The following is a 16,546-nucleotide window of genomic DNA, read 5'->3' as shown; positions in this document are numbered from 1 at the left end:
TATTTGGACTCCCTCAACTCCTCTGAAATGCCATCCTTTGGAGGTCATGAGCAGAAGCCCAGCTGCCCTGGCACCATCTGGCTCAGCCTCCAGTCTCTTGAAATTCTCTTTTCCTGCTTGCTGCAGGGGCAGGGTCAGATGGCTGAGGGCCAGGTCACTGAAGAATGAGTCACCCTTCTTTTCTTTAAAAAAATTTTTGAAAATGTGTATTTATTGCACCAGATAATAGTTGCAGCCTGTGAGATCTTTAGTTGCAACGTGTGAACTCTTAGTTATGGCTTGCAGGATCTAGTTCCCTGACTGGGGATTGAACCTGGGCCTCTTGCATTTAAAGCTTGGAGTCTTAGCCACTGGACCACCAGGGAAGTTCCCACCACCCCACCACCCTCCACCTCCCCCATCCCCCGCGGGTTTAATGGTTTAAAGCTCCCTTCCTTAGCCTGTCTGCCCCAGGATGGATCTCCCATTGCTTAGCCTGTCCTTCCCAGGCTGGAGCCCCTCTTCCTTAGCCTGTCCCCTCCCCCAGGATGGAGCCCCCCTTCCTTAGCCTGTCCCCTCCCCCAGGATCTCAGCCTGTCAGGGTTGTGCAAGTGCCCTCAGAAGTGAGTGCCTCCTTCCATCTCACACCCCAGGTACCTGAGTCTCCTCTCCATCACCCTGGTCCCACCTCTCCAGGGACACTGCATCCCCACTCCCCAAAGGGTGACTCTATCTCCCCATCCCTGAACATGGACTCATTCAGTTTCCTCAGGATGTCTTGCAGGGAAGGGCTGCTCCCAATGCTGTGACTGGAGGAGAAGGGTGTCCCCAGTTCCATGTGAGGTGCCTGAGGAGCTGGCAGGGCTGGGGGGTGGAGAGCATCCAGTCATCACCCACAGGGACCCAAAGGCTGGCAAGAAGCCAGCTGGTGGACAGTGAGCTTGTGAAGGAGGTAACAGGTGAGGTCAATGCCAACAGGTAAGGTCAAGGCCAACAGGGCAGGTCCAGCAGGGCCTCAAAGACCACGGGAAGGAGCTTGTACTTTTGCCAAGCACAGCGGGAACTACGAAGGGTTGGAGGCTGGGGAGTGACTGGCTCTGATCTCACCCTGCAGTCGGATGGGAGATGACAATGCATGCGTTCTGGAAGGAGGTAACGCGCAGGGACTCCTTGGAGATATTGAGAGATGCTATGAAGGGAATAAAACAGGGCACGTGCTAGACCTGGGCTTCTCATCCTCTGCTGCTGGCTAATCCATTCCTGTGGCGGGGGGGTGGGGTGGGGGGGTGAAGGGGGTGGTGCAGGCTGGGGGCATCTTGTATGTTTCAAGGACAAGGAGCAGCGTCTCTGGTCTCTAACTGTTGGATGCCAGGAGCAGGCTCTCCCCTCGCTCCCTTGTTGTAAGAGCCATAAAGGTCTCCAGACATCCTGATCATCCCCTGGGTTGGGGCCAACATCAGCTCCAGTTGAGAACCACTGTTCTGGACAGGAGAACGGCCGGGAGCGGGAGGGGACTATTCAAGAGACGGATGGGACGGCGTTCCGTGCACAGGCATCTTTGCTTGGAGTGGGATCAGGAGTAGCCAGCTGAACACCTGGGGCAAGACTGATTCAGAGGAAGAGGTGATTCCCCAGGGTGGGAGAGAGCAAGGGGGTCTGCGGAGGGCTGAGGAGAGCAGGTGAGGACAGGGGCTGACCGTGTTAGGCGCGCCAGCTTGCAGGCCATGGTAAGCGGTCTGGGTTTTCTCCTAAGCGCTGCAGAAAGTCACCAGAGGATCATAAACATGCTGGTAATGTGACGGAGCTGAAGCCCCAGAGTTCAGGGGCACAGAGGGACTTTCTGGGGTGATGGACATGGCTTCTCTCTTGGCGGGATGAGGGCTACATGAGGGCATGCACTCATGAAACCACTGAGTGGTACGCTTTAGAACTGGGCTCCTGTATTGTATGAAAATTATGTCAGTTTAAAATATATATATATATTTGGCTGCACCAGGACTTCCTTGTGGCACTCGGGATCGCCAGTCTTTGCTGCAGCATGCACAGTACCTTTCACTTTTGGCATGCGGGGTCTAGTTCCCTGGCCAGGAATCTCGAACTCAGGCCCCCTGCACTGGGAGCACGGAGTCCTTGCCACTGGACCACCAGGGCAAAGCTCACCCTAGCTATTGTGAGGCGGGTGGACAGAGCGGGTGGAAAGCGGGAGACGTCCTGGCTGAGGTCACGGCGCTGAGGGTGGAGAGATGGTCTGATTAAAGATCTCTTTTGAAGGCCAAGCAGGATTTTGGATATTGGGGGTCAGGGACTGAACTAGCAGATGGTCTGATGAGGACTTCAGTCTGGAGTGGTGTAATTTCAAAGGCCATAAAAGACCAATAAACAGTTATTTATCTACTCTCTCTCTCTTTTTTTTTTTGCCTCACCTCCAGGCATGTAGGATCTTAAGTTTCCCACCAGGGATGGAATCCGCGCCCCCTGCAGTGGAGTTCAGAGTATTAACCACTCAACAGCCAAGGATGTCCAAGTTGTTACTCCCAAGGGCACAGGTGTGCCAGTGGGAAGAGCTTTCCCTTGGCCATGTTGCCTCGTCCTTAGGCACTCAGGATGTCCCATTTTCGCCCATGACCTGAACTGCTATGTATATACCTAAGATTGTCTTTATTTTTTTAATAAGGGGGGGTGCCATCATATTTCTGGGACTTCCGTGGTGGCTCAAATGGTAAAGAATCTGCCTGCAATGCGGGAGACCTGGGTTTGATCCCTGGGTCAGGAAGATTCCCTGGAGAAGGGACTGGCTACTCACTCCAGTATTCTGGCCTGGAGAATTCCGTAGACAGAGGAGCTACTGTTTGTGGGGTCGCAAAGGGTCAGACAGGACTGAGAGACTAACGTTTTCACTTTAATCATATTTATTATTTTTTAAATTATTAAATTTTTTAGAAACTTGGCTGCATTGTGTCTTCGCCGTTGCGGAGCACAGGCTCCAGCGTGGGCAAGCTCAGCGGTTCTGTCACTCAGGCTTAGTTGCCCCACGGCATGTGGGATCTTTATTCCCTGACTAGGGATTGAATAACTTGTCTCCTGCATTAGAAGGCAGATTCGTAACCACCAGACCACCAGGGAAGTCCCTAAGGTTGTCTTTAAATGTGAGTCATTTAAAAAGTAAATCTTGCTTTTCAGGGACTGCAAATCTGGAGAGATCCTGGCTGGAAGAAGGACTTGAATCTCACTGTGCTCCCGGCCTTTTGACCCTCCCTGAAAGCCCCTCAGTAAAAATGGACTGATCCAAAAAAAAAAAAAAAGTAAAACCCGAATGTGTTTATTTACAAGGCAACCTTAGCAAACCAGGGTTACTTGTTATAGGGGGATGATAATAACTGCCCAATAAAACCAGACAATGTTATTGAACGAAAAATTCAAAATAATGAAATACTTGGAAACTAAATTCCTGAAGAATGGGACATTTTTCTAATTTATTTTTAATTGAAGGATAATTGCTTTACAGTATTGTGTTGGTCTCTACCAAATAGCAACATGAATCAGCCACAGGGTTAGCCCTGCCCCCTCCAAGAATGGAACTTCTGATGCTTATGTAATAAGGGCCTATAGTCATTGCTAGGCCTTAACTGTATTCCTTAAAAATCTCTTTGTAATCACGTATCTGTGTTTCTATAGGAAAAATATTAAAACAGAAACAAAACTAAAATAGTGACTCTAGGAAGTGCAAACCAGGGCTTTAAGTCTCTGGTGCACATTTGGGAGGGGCCCCTTAGATCCCTTGGAGAGCAACCCACTCCAGTATTCTTGCCTGGAGAATCCCATGGACAGGGGAGCCTGGCGGGTTATGGTCAAAAAGAGTCGGACATTACTGAAATGACTGAGCGCGTGGTATGCATCTTAGCCCTGGGGGCACCCTGGGGCCTTTGCTGGGCGCTGGGACCCGCCTGGGATCCTGACCCAGCACACCCAGCACAGCCAGGAAATCCCAGGAAGTCCCAGGATGGCTATAGAGTTAACATTATTATTTTTTAACTTTTTGTTGTCAATTTATTATTTACCCCTTTGCCAAAATCCAACGAGGCAGGCATCCATAAAGATTTTGGGGAGCTCTCCGGAGGCCTAGTGGTTAGGAGTCCAGGCTGTCACTACGGTGGCCCAGGTTCAGACCCTGACTGGGGAACAGAGATCCTGCAAGCTGCACAGTGAGGCCAGAAAAGAAAAGGTACAGTTTTTAAAAAGATCCTTTACAGCCGAAGGATCAGCTTTACCTCTATCACTTTTCTGAAGGACAGAAATCAGGAACTCTGGGGCATTCGTCCAAAGCAGTGTTAAAAAATATCTGCTCCGTCGAGAGAATGATTTGACGATCACTCCTTTAGTAAGAGCTTAATTTACATTTCAGATGGAAATTTTTCTTGGGATAGTTGTAGATTCACATACAGTTATAAAATAAATACCACAGAAGGGAATTCCCTGGTGGTCCAGGTCCAGTGGTTAGGACTCTGCACTTCTACTGCCGAGGGCCAGGGTTCCATCAAGGGTTCAAAACATGTCTGTAGTGGGGCTGGAGCGTGGGGACTTCCTTCTAGCTCCCAGGTGATACTAGCAGGCAGCCACCGTGGAGCAAGCGCTGTCCCCATCTTCCTTCCTGCTGGTCTCCTGTGTTGTCCCCTGGCTCACACTGAGGCCCTCCCGGCCTGCAGATCTGATCTTGCCCCAGGTCTGGCTGTTGCTTTACTGCCCTCAGGGCTCTCCTCAAATTCCACCTCAAGGACATGGGTTTTATTCCAGCTGCCTAGGCTGTCTGTGGTCATGGCAGCACTTTTCAGTGGAGAATGGGAACGCTGGGTCAAGGGCTCAGGGCGGGACCCAGTGGATGAGGCTGGGAGTTATCCGTGACCGCCTGTACACACCGCAGACGTCCCCGAGGAGCAATTTCTAAAGTGTGGGTATTCCAAGAAATAAAAAAGCAAAAACATTTTTTAAAAAAGGGATTTCCCTGGCTGTCCAGTGGTTATGAGGCTGCTTCCACTTAAGGGGAGCGTGTGTTCAATTCCGGCTACTAAGATCCTGCCTGCTGTGTGGCACAGCCAAAAATAAAATAAAATAAAATAAACAGGACTTTCCCTGGTGGTCCACTGGATAAGAATCAGCCTGCCAATGCAGGGGCCTGGGAGATTCCACATGCTGCAGGCAACTAAGCCTACACGTTGACCGCATGCTCTAGAGTCCACGCCCTCAACAAAAGGTGCAGCAGTAAGTCCCCCTCGGTGCAGCTACAGAAAGCCCCTGCACAGCCACAAAGACCCAGTGCAGCCAAAAATAAGTAACATAAAATTTAAAGAGAAATAGGGACTTCCCTGATGGTCAAGTGGCTAATACTCCGAGCTCCCAAAGCAGGGGGCCCCAGTTCAAACCCTGGTCAGAGAACTAGATCCCACATGCCTCAACTGAAAGTTCATATGTGGCATCTAAAGATCCTGTGAGCGGCAACTAAGGCCCAGTGCAGCCAAATAAATTTAATAATATAAACAAACATTTATAAAGTGTGGGTCCTCCGTGATGCTGCCTTTAACTCCTCTGCAAAGACTTCACACCTCCCCCTGAACTTTGACAGGTTGTCTCACCCAGAACTCAATCTATTTTTTGGTTTTTGGATAGCTTATTTACGGCCAGTGGCACTGATTTTTCATAGTCATGACATCACCATCTTTTGTCAAAAAACTGACATAAGGAGTTGATTTTTTTAACTATGAAATCTATGAAAATTCAGGCGGTTCGTGATATGGTGAAATTGAGAAGGAAGACCTGGTGGGGCTCCTGGGTACAAAAGTCTTTCTGTATCCCCTATTTCTTGTTTGCAGGAAATAGGCTTCATTCAGCCTCCACAACCTTCCCTGGGTTCCACACGGTTGATAATCAGGGAAGGTACAGGATGCAGAGGTAATGGAGTAGTCAAGAGACAATACTGCAGCCTTAGGGACAGGGTCCTGGTTCCCTCTCAAAGGATACATAGATGACTTTTGAGCTGTTTGGCAGCTCAGGTGGGAAAAGTTAACAGTATGCTTCCCCCAAACAGGTAGACAGACCCCAGATTGGCTGGAATCAGAAAGCTGATGGTGCTGACTCCCAACTGTCCCATCACCAACCTCAGAAGAATGTTCACGAGCTGATCACACCCTCTCTGAATCTTCTATAATAAACTCCTTACTACCTGCTCTGGGTTGGGACACACAGTCTTGAGGGTTTTCAGCCCTCTCTGTCCCCCTTTGCCTGGCAAAGCAATCAAGTTATCCTTTTCTGTTGCACCCAAAATAAATACAGTTTGGTACAGGACAGAGTCTGGATTTTGGCTGCCAGTCCAGGCAAGCTGACCCCAGCGGATTACTGTCTTTGAGGGGAAGGCAGCGTTGGGCAGGCCCTCAGGGAGCAGCTCAGGATGTCTAGAGCCCAGGACATGTCCTGGGGAGGAGGAGCTGTGTAGCTCCTGGGATCTATATTTGGAAACACATGGGTAGATGTGTTAAAATATTTAGATCAACTCTAAGAGGCTGTTCGTGACTCAAGGTCACTGAGTCAGGGCAATGTCACGGTCAGACTAACCATCTAGACTAAGGCACGGGCAGTTGAGAGAGATTAAGGAAGGTTTAGGAGGAACACAGTCGTTCAGGGACTAGAATTGTTTAAGGACCAGGCAAACACCAAACCACTTCTTAATTTTTTAAATCAAACACTTTATTTCCACATAACAAGCGCAAAAAACTCCCAAACACTTTAACAATACAATTAACGCAGTTATGAAGTCAATTATATACTACTCAAAGCCCCAAAAGGTCAATCAGCTTAACGTTCCAAACATTTCCAGACGTGGTTTTTCAAAGCTACCTTTGGTTTTTGGAAAAACCAGTATGGAAGTCAATATACATTGAATGCATTGAACAACATTTGCTTATATTAAGGTGTCCAACAACATTAGCTTACACCTGGCAAGTTGGAGCATGATCTGAAGTCATACGCTGAAATACATACACAGGTTCTGCCCCCGCAGCTCCTGCGGTGAGGAGCGAGGGCCGTGAAGGGGGAAGAAAAAGGCCAGTCCAGGCTGTGGCATTTCTCATTTTGTAACAGAGGTATGAGAGTTAACACTAAGAACAATGTCAAGTCATTAAGCTTCATGTTCCAAATGGTCTCTTGCTGAGGCTTGAGATGGGCACAAATGGTGGGGAAGATGAAGTCACAGGAGAGTTTGAGCAACAAGATCCCAAAGATGCTCAGAGAGGGTAGGAAGGAGCAAGCAACAGTTTCCCATTGTTCTCACATTATTTCAGGGTGAAAGTGTGAATAAGTTCGGATAAAATGTTCAAATATTTGCTTAGATTTTTTTTTTAACTCGGTTGCTCTATGAGAACCCTCATACATAGCAACTTTGAAACTTTCGTTATAAAAAAGAGCGTACAAATAAATTCACAAAAAAGAGACAGTTAATGCTGAGCAGCCAAAAAGTCATGGTTTATTATATCTGAAGAAAGTTCATAATTCAAACACAACCAGACTGTACATTTTACAATCACATTCTATTTGTAAACAGTTAAAAGCCACTGACTTCTTTTGCATCTTAGGACACAAACAGTTAGAATCAAGGCAATGAAATGATGGCAAATTCTGTACTGTTAAAATTTTTACCCTTGTTTAGTCTCTCTTCTTTGACTAAGCAAGCATTATAATACCATTTGTGGGCAAAAAAAGGGGGGGTGGGGAGAAAGAAATTTTAAAAATGGTGTATAACTCGTTAGTTTGCAACAACATTTAAAATTTTCTTTATACAACGAACAATTCTGTAAGCCCAATATCTTGGTTACAGTATGCATAGTTACTGATTTCGGCTTTAAGGTACAACAGTTAAACATTAACACAGTCACGAGAGAGCGGAAACAGAGAGCCACTTGATGGGATTACAAAAAATTATTACCTATTGATTATTAGCAAACCATCATCACTCACTAATAAAAAGACAGCATCTGAAAGCAGAATCTCAAACTCCAGCTTTAAGCATTTTTTTGTTTTTTTTTTTTTTTTCTTTTTTTTTTGGCAGAGAAAATTCTTAAACAGAGCAATATGTAGTATCAGTGCTAAAAGTTGGGGTTTTTCTTTTTTCCTATAAGAAACTACAAGGAGTTTTTTTTTTTTTATTTTTTTGTTTTTTTAAACTGGGGAACTGGTTTTCCTGAGAACCATGCTCTTTGATTTAGGACAGAATAGAAAAACAAAAGAACATGGCCAAATGCTGCTCCTTTTTCCCAGAGATAGAAAGCATCTTTTAAATCATCCTCCATTTTTTTTTTTGTCTTTTAATTTTTTTTTAAATGATGGAAGAGTAAACATTTTTTTTTTTCTCAAAAAACAAACAAAAAAATCTGTAAACAAGAAGGCTCAACGTGGGAACCTTCAAAACAAAATGGAAAGCCTATTCAAAGTGCAGGGCCCGTCCTGGGTGGCAGGTGGGCTGCAAGTCACAGCTGTGGCCACAGTTTTTCAAACTGCAGAGTGAAATTCTTTAGTTTTATAACATGAAAAAACTGGTGCAATACTTTCATTTATAGTCCTAAGTCAGTATCATAACTTGATCTTTTAAACTCCACGATACCACAATAAGGTAGGCAAACATCAAGGCATAGTAGAGAGCGCACACCTTAAGAACATCCTTGAGTAAACATTTACACTGGAACAGCTGCCCTCCCCATATTGCCGAGTAGACGGAGAGAACACCCTTCAGTGCAAAGTTAAAAGCTCATACATTATCAGCCCAAAAAACTTGTTTGCAAAAAGAAGAGAAAAAGAATGAATGGGGGGAGGGGTAGGAACGGGGGGAAAAAAGAGAACTCAAAGGCTAAACATGATGAGTATACACAAGTGAGCTCATTCTATACGGTTTAGCATGTATGGCGCTATTTGGGAGTGTAAATAGATAGATACCTTTTCACATTATAATATTGGCCTGCATGATTCAAGTATTCAAACTGATATGTTTCAGGGAAAACAAAGTGGAGAATGTGCAGAGAATAGCTGTTCCCACAGGTGGCCCCTGGCTGCAGGCGGCGAGCCCAGCTTGGTGCTCCTTTCGCTCGCGGCTTGAGGTCGCAGTTCGCGAGTCTAGTCTACACTGCTACAGGGACTCTCCACCCCCACCCAGGTGGTCAGCAGAAAGAAAAGCACTAATGGGGGATGGGCTGCTAATTCCCCGGGGGTCGCTGCTGCCGGGAGGACCCCACAGGCTTGTGGAATAATGTGGGGGCCCCCAGAGGGAAGTGCCATGAAGGTCTCCACAGTTAGTTCCCGACAGCCCAGCACCATTCCAGTGATTGAGATCGGTCCGGCTGGAGAATGAGTGGGAACAGTCGAGGGAGCCCAGCCGGCTCTGGCTGGACCCGAGAGACTGCCAGCTGGGAGAAGGGGTCAGAGACTGACTTTGTGCAAAGAAACGACTGATCTCCTCTTCACTGGCAAACTCAGCAAGAATAGTAGTGTTCCCCAGTACACACCTGGAGGAGAGAGACACAAGCAGGCCTGGTGAAGACGGGGGCCAGCTGAGGGGTCTGAGCCAAAGTCAGGGGGGCATATTGTTGCCGCGGAGGGGGAAAAGAAGAGGGCAGGGCATGCAAGGACGCCCAGGGCCCTCCCGCCAGCCCGCGCGCGCCCCGGAGGCCACACGTGGTGGGGCACAGCGCCTAGGGCTCTCCAGACCCAGACGTGCTGCCCAGCTCTGCTGAGGCGTCAGATCACGTCCTGTCTCCTAACGGGAAATTTAAGGGACTTTCTAGGGCCACTTTGATCTGGGGTGATGTGCTCCCTTCTGAACGTTGCCCTTGGAGCCAAAACACAGGAGGCTGCAGTTGTTCTGAGATGCTCACTGCGGGGCCGCATGTGCCGGTCCAGGGGTGGTGCGCGGGGTCACCGGAGGTGCTTCCAGCCACCCGAGGGGACCCTAACAAGAGGATTCCGAACCTGCACCCCCAGGGGTGTTTTCCAGGCGCCTGCAAAGAATGGGCAACTTACATGTGCAGAGACTTTTGTGCCTTCACTACCTCTTCTTTTGAACTGTAACGGACCAAAGCGTTTCCATGTGGGAGGTTCAGGTGGAATGTTATCAGTGGGCCATGCTGCATGCACAGAGTACGCAGAGTTGAGCCATCAATCTAGGAAACAAGCCGGGGAGCTGCCAGTTAGACGCGCTGCTGCGAGGCCCGTCCAGGGAGGTGGTCCCGGGCTGGGACTCTGGTTCTCTCTCTTGCCCAAGGTCCTTCGCTCCTGGTGCCACTCTGCACTGGGACTCACTGCTGTCATGGGGCACAGCGCCTCCCTCCCCACCTCCACTGGTCCCAGAGCCATACCTCTGTGGCCTCTAGACTCCTGGATATTCCCCAGATCCCCAATTCCTTAGTTAGCCATTGCCCCTGCTGTGGCTTCAGGTCTTCTCTCTTCCCTGCCCTGAGGACAGGATTCATCAAGGCACTGCTCCCTGGGGAGGAGGGGGGTGGGCTCTTAACACCCAGCCTCCAGAGGAGGGGGTCGTCCAGGGACTAAGAAAATGTTCTCATCTAAACAGGCAGACATGGTTTCTCAAAATGCGGTATAAGGACCACCTGCATTAAACTCATCTGAACGCCCTTACAGAAATGGAGACCCCTGGTCCTAGCCCAGGTCTGCTACCTGAGGGTCTGCGGGGTGAGATCTAGGACTCTGGTTTTGATCGGCTCCCGTGCATTTCATAGCATAAGAACCACAGGATCAGACCACCAGCCTGCTTGAGGTATCCGAAGACCATTCTCTGTCAGGCCTTAACTTCTATTTAGTCCACTGAGCAGGCCTGGGCAGTCCTCATCTCAGACTTACACCAGCATGAAAGCCTTTGCTTCCATGTGACCTGGAACCAGGACACCACCAACCAGGATACCTGATGTTCTTACCTGAGGTGTAAGGTTTTTTAGAACAAGCCAATTTGTTATTCTCCCTGAGCTGCTCTCACCCCAGCTGGAACCTAAACAAGGAAGAAAAAGGACAAGTCAGCCTTCCAAGACTGTGGCCTGAATGACTGTGCAGGACAACACAGCCCAGTTACACTGGAGGGATTCAGAAGGATCACTTGAGCTCAGGGGATCCGTTTCCTTCTTTCTTACTCACCTGTGGTTCTACCTGGGGTATCTTCCCCACAGGCCAGGATGCCACCTCACTCCAGCTCTGACCAGCAGCTAATTCCTGGGGCACATGGCTTGGCCTCTGGGGGTGAGGGGCTCAGAGGGCTGCCAGCTCATTACAGTGGGCGAGTGAACCACAGGCCAGATGCCTTTGGGCTCTTCCCATTTATAAAGCTAAACCCATTCCCTATTTGGGGAACAGCCTAACTTCATGATATCTCAGGTACTGGATGACTTTGCATGCACGTCCCACAGGGTGCTAAGTTAGAGGGGATTTAAGAGCCTGCAATTGTCCAGACATTCCTTGTTTAGCCTGGGCTACCACAGGGGCTCTGCATCTGGCTTTCCTGTCCGGCCCCAAGGCATCGTCTCCCTCTCCCAGCAGCCGAGCTTCAAGACATGATCCAGTCACTCCTGTCTAAAACTGTTCAACAGAGCCTCAGAAACCCTTTAGAAAATGGCTAAATGTCACAGCTCAAGGCACTCAGCACTCCCTGAACACCGCCCCCCAACCCTTGCCAAGCTCCGACTTCACAGGAAACCCTGTGTTTTCCCAGCTCTCTGTGCCTTGGCCTATCCCGCCCCCTCTGCTGACGTGGCTGACTCACACAGGCTTCCTGATCCCACCCGACTCCCATCGACCCTCCTGAGGGTCAAGGGTCCTCAGCCACGTTTATGATGCCCCCTCATCATGCACTGCCAGGCGGTGAGCTGGCACCCAGAAGATGCCTGTGGCCTGAAAGAATCGCTCACACATCACACCAAGCTAACTTGGATTTAGTAACTTGGAACAGACTCAAGTGTTCTTTTCATATAATTAAAACCTTCCCTCTAAGGAAACATTTTAAGTTTTATTTCAACCAATCACTGCTCTAAAGATCAGAAATTGTTATTAATGAGGTTTCACTACAATTTTCAGTCTGGAGTTGAGAAAACTTTGTGCACTTGGGGACAAGAGAGCAGATGAGCCCTGAGTTGTGTTTGTGGCTGTGTGTGCAGTGTATGCTGGGGGAGGAGGCGGGGACGGGATCCAGTACAAGTCCCACGTTAGTCGTTTACAGAAGGAGCAGGAGGGTGGGACCCATTTGTCCCAGGTTTCCTGGGACAGTCCGGTTTAGGCCTGCATGGTTAATTAACGGCACCCCCTTTCACTCTGAAATGTCCCTGTTTAATCAACGAATTTTCTGATGATCCTAAGTACAGGCCAAGCTTTCACCCCAAAACAGGGCCCAGTCTTAAAGGCCCAGATGGGCTGTCCTCACTGACCCCAGGTTTATCAGACGATACTTCATGTGATACGGTGTCACCACAAGTCTGCCACGTGTAGGAAGCTACTACACCGAATGAGATAAGCTCTTGAGCAGCTTCTGAAAGGAGGGGTCCCATTCTATTAACTTCATTGCTGACTGGTGTGTGTTTTTGGGGAAACCTAAATAACGTGGGCAAAATTTAAAGTAAAATGTAACACTCTCAAAAGCACGGCAGAAGACAGTAATGAACTAGGAATCTTATGCTGTGTTACATTCTAATCCTACTTTATAGAGGATAATGCAATAGTCTTCTTCTCAGGTCTCTAGACTGGTGGTACTGGCTGGTGTTCAGTGAATGAACCACAAGAAACCACCTTCTTGCATGTCGTCTTACCTGGGGTATACCTGGCGTCAGAATTTCCCCATCCTCCACCTACTCGAAGGGGAGAATTATCCCACGAAGACAAGGGTGGCTTCTGACCAGTCAGTCCCGGAGGTGGGCGGGACGGAGCAGTGATGTTTTTAGGTGGCAGAGGGACCTTCCACAGCTCATGAGCCAGAGAGGTGTTTGTAACTGAACCAGGGGACCATGTCAATTTGGAATCACTATTTCTGGCTACTCGAAGGAGAAAAACAAAGAGGGGGAGAAGGGAGATAAATGCTTTCAGAAAAGAGAAAATTTAAGCAATGGCAGTACCTACTCCCCCACCAAAAGCAGATCAGACAAAAATAAACTTTAAAAAGGAACTCGCTCCCTTGCCTCAAAATAGACTGTCTCATTAATAGTTTTAAGATCTGTGAGACCCTTAGTCCAGCTAACACAACAACACACCGAACATTGCTTTAACTGCTCCAAAGAGCGAGGGGGAACTCCACACCTTAACAATCCTAAGGAGTCCCTCAGGACCGATACTCAGACCACTGGATTTTAGCGTTTTGTTGCTCACTCATGAAAAAAGTAGACCTGACTTAGGGAGTCCTCACAGCAGACATTCGTGGGGGCCATGCTGTGCGGAGTGCTGGTCTGCCGGGCGTACTTCTCCTTCCGATCCTCACATACTCTCTACTGAGGTTCAGAGAGGGTAAGCAATTTGCCTATGGGTCCAGCGCACAGCCAGGGATACAGGAAACTCAGTAAAATGAATGCTAAAAAAGCAGAGGAGCAGAAGCCAACAGAGAAATTTTTTAACTTCTGTCACCGTCAACTATGATCTTTTTCTACTTTTACCATCAACTTTTTCTACCTGATCATAAGGAGCTTGTCTTTAAGCCAACAGATCTCAAAGTATGATGGGAAGACTGCTCACAACCCAGTTTACTAATGGCTTGTGACAGTATGAGAAATTCAGAGCGAGCGTTTGTAAACTTCGAGAGCACTCTGACACTACCCCCAAGGCTGTAATCATTTTTCTAGCAATTTCAAGTTCAGGTTTACTGTATTTTACAAAAGTGATCAGTCTGCAAAGAAGTGGGCATTAGAAAAAATAAAAGGTCCTTCACTACAGACAGTTGAGAACTACTGCTTTGAACTAAATTACATTTAATCTCAGACGAGAGTGGCTATTCAGTGAAACCTGATTGTTTTAATAAATGATGACTAGGTACGACAAATTTTAAAAGGGGGCAAGTAGTGTTAAAAGTATCATCCCAAGCTTAGAAATACACTCTCCTAGCTCCCTGAAAAGATGACTCTGGATTAAAATAAGAGGTGAACACAAGAGCCCGGCCCCGGGCTCCAACGGGGAGAGCCCAGGCGCGGGGACAAGGCCCACCTGAAGTGCTTTGTGCTGTACTGCTGAGGGGAACGTTGTAGTTGGAGGCACGAATGGATGACCAGGCACTAGTTGAAGGCAGCGTGGTGTTCAAGGATGAGGATGACCCTACAAGAGGGAAGAGCCCACGAGTCATTCATTCGAGCAGAAGACCAGGCGTTCTGAGACGCAAAAGCCTTCAGAGAACCTGCAACTTAAGAGCATGCCACAGGACAGACACAGGCGTGCTCAGGGCCCGGGCGCGGTGCCCACGATGGCAGTTTCCTTCTTGCCTCCACCTTGGCTCAGAAGAGGTCCCTCTCCCACCCATCTCCTCGTACGTGTCTGTGAGACTACACCCCAACAATGCGACTGGCAAGAGGCAACACCAGCCTTGCTTCTCAGTACCAGGCTCCATCTGAGTCCCTGGCCTGTCTTTGAGCTCGTGCCTGCTTGCTGGGCAGCTCAGGCGCCCTGGCACCGGCTCCACCAGTGGGCCAGGCCTTTGTTCCTCCCCACTGTGCCCCACGCTCTCCAGAACCTAGCCTCTCTTCCTGCAAATCCCCTTGATGGCTACTCTGGTTTAGCTCCAGACCCGACCATTCTGTGAATCTCTGCGACAGTTCCTGCTGCTGGATCCTTGCATTAACTACAGGCCACGAGCGCTCACTGCCCACGTTCTCCTGTGAAACCACAGTCCAGGTGGTTCCACACACCACTGTCGGCTAATTCAGCCATTTTAGACTGACGAGGATTCTTATCTCACCACCGTGACGTGGCAAACATCTGTCAACAAACTATGTATTTAATAGAAAGCGCTGACTGTTTGACATTTTCTTTATTACAAACTGTGTAACGGGACAGTGGTGAGGATGTATGTTACAGACAAAGACCTAGCCTCCTTCACTGTGCTCACCTTTCCTCCATTGCGTGTATGCGTGGCATTCCTGTACATGGTGAGAAACCCCGTAGTAACGAGGAGGAGGGTTTTATGTGATAATCCATTGCAAAGCGCATCTGGATGCATGGACCCTTAAACTGCTCTTATTTTCACTCTGAGAGACCAAGAAAGCCAAATGCTTCTCCAGAGGAAAGTTCTTTAATATAACATCTTTCACAACAAAGAACCATTTCTTAATAGCCACAATATGGCCACTTGTTATAAAATAGTTATATATTAATATAGTTATTAGAAAGCAAATGTCTGTTGGTTCTTTAAGTTAATATAGATGTTCACCCTGTCAAGTGATAATAAATCCTCATCAGTTAAAAAGTGGTTAAGAGTTACCTATCGTCAAGAATTCTGTTATCACTGTCAGAAGCCCCCTGGATGTCAGGGGCTGTGTTGTGCTGGAGTGACTCTTGCTCCTCAGAGTTTCACGTCTACCTTGAGCCCTGAACCATTCAGAAACCCTAAGTTGTGCCCGTCTACATACCACTGTTCCTGTCCCTGAGGTGGTCAACTTCCCGCACAGTATTAATTGAAAGATTGTTTATGACACTGCCAGGAGTGACGTAAGGGTCAGTTTCAGGGTCAATGTTTGGATAACCTTTCCATGGTTCACCAGGGCGAAATTCTGGAAATAAAAACTTAAAATTAGTTCAGGCTTAATCGTCATCTAAAAATCCACTATAACTATCCCAAGGTTTTATTCCTAAAGTCCATGCAATTCTCAAATATTTCCCAATATTCTCAAATTATTTCCCAACACCCTAACAGGCTGATTTAATATCACAACTAATATAAGCTGTTATTAATGAGTAACTTGCAAATTTTTGCATGAAGTAATTTCTCAGGGTTTATATATTTTTTAAAGTGTATTTTAAAGTGCTTTATTACAATCACAAGGCCATAGCAACTTGGATTGGACAAAGCAGGCTGTAAGTGCATTTCTGGTGATTCCTCAATAGATGGAAATGCTGTCGTGCCAGTCCCCAGGCAGCTGGAGAAGAACAGTGAGCACAGGTTCCCATCATGCTTCGTGCGGGACTGATTAACCCCACCTTCGCAGTGGGCAGGCACCGGTAGCAGGCCAGGCCACCAGCAGCCCAAACCCGACGCTCAGCTTCTCACTCGCCATTTCTCTGCTCGCCCCCACCCTCTGTGCAGGTCAGTCTGATCAAACAGAACTGGGGCCAAATCATTTTCATGTCCAGAGGTACTGAAATCTTAATGGAAACAAACTCTCACAAAAGAAGATGCCAGCATTTTACCTGGTGGCCAATTAACACTGCTAGAGCCGTTAGGCGATTTGGCACGTGGCCAGCCATCTCCTATTGAACCTGGAGGACTGGCTGGTGAAGTACTGCTGTTCATAAAGTCATAGGGAACAAATGGAGACTCTTCCAGCCTGAAACCACTTGAAATAGCACC

The 16,546-nt window shown here is 48.0% G+C and overlaps 1 protein-coding gene across 4 annotated transcripts in view; it reads right to left on the bottom strand.

Moving 5' to 3' along the window:
- The window catches only part of TNRC6A (trinucleotide repeat containing 6A), a 97,336-nt gene continuing 87,482 nt past the window's right edge, over positions 6,693-16,546 (bottom strand). For 3 of the 4 annotated variants that reach the window (XM_018040459.1, XM_018040460.1, XM_018040461.1), the window contains 7 exons: positions 16,387-16,545; positions 15,609-15,749; positions 14,194-14,301; positions 12,816-13,037; positions 10,944-11,014; positions 10,033-10,172; positions 6,693-9,518 (listed from right to left, as the gene is read on the bottom strand). In XM_018040459.1, the coding sequence (XP_017895948.1) occupies positions 9,143-9,518; positions 10,033-10,172; positions 10,944-11,014; positions 12,816-13,037; positions 14,194-14,301; positions 15,609-15,749; positions 16,387-16,545 (1,217 nt within the window). In that variant the 3' untranslated portion in view covers positions 6,693-9,142. Of the gene's footprint in view, positions 9,519-10,032; positions 10,173-10,367; positions 10,496-10,943; positions 11,015-12,815; positions 13,038-14,193; positions 14,302-15,608; positions 15,750-16,386; position 16,546 lie in introns of all 4 variants that reach the window. The other variant, XR_001917255.1, reaches the window with a different exon arrangement.

Source organism: Capra hircus, chromosome 25, assembly GCF_001704415.2.
Source record: "Capra hircus breed San Clemente chromosome 25, ASM170441v1, whole genome shotgun sequence".
NCBI classification, from domain to species: Eukaryota; Metazoa; Chordata; class Mammalia; order Artiodactyla; family Bovidae; genus Capra; species Capra hircus.
The sequence above is the reverse complement of the archived record's forward strand: the minus strand, read 5'-3'. Positions and strand labels throughout refer to the sequence as shown.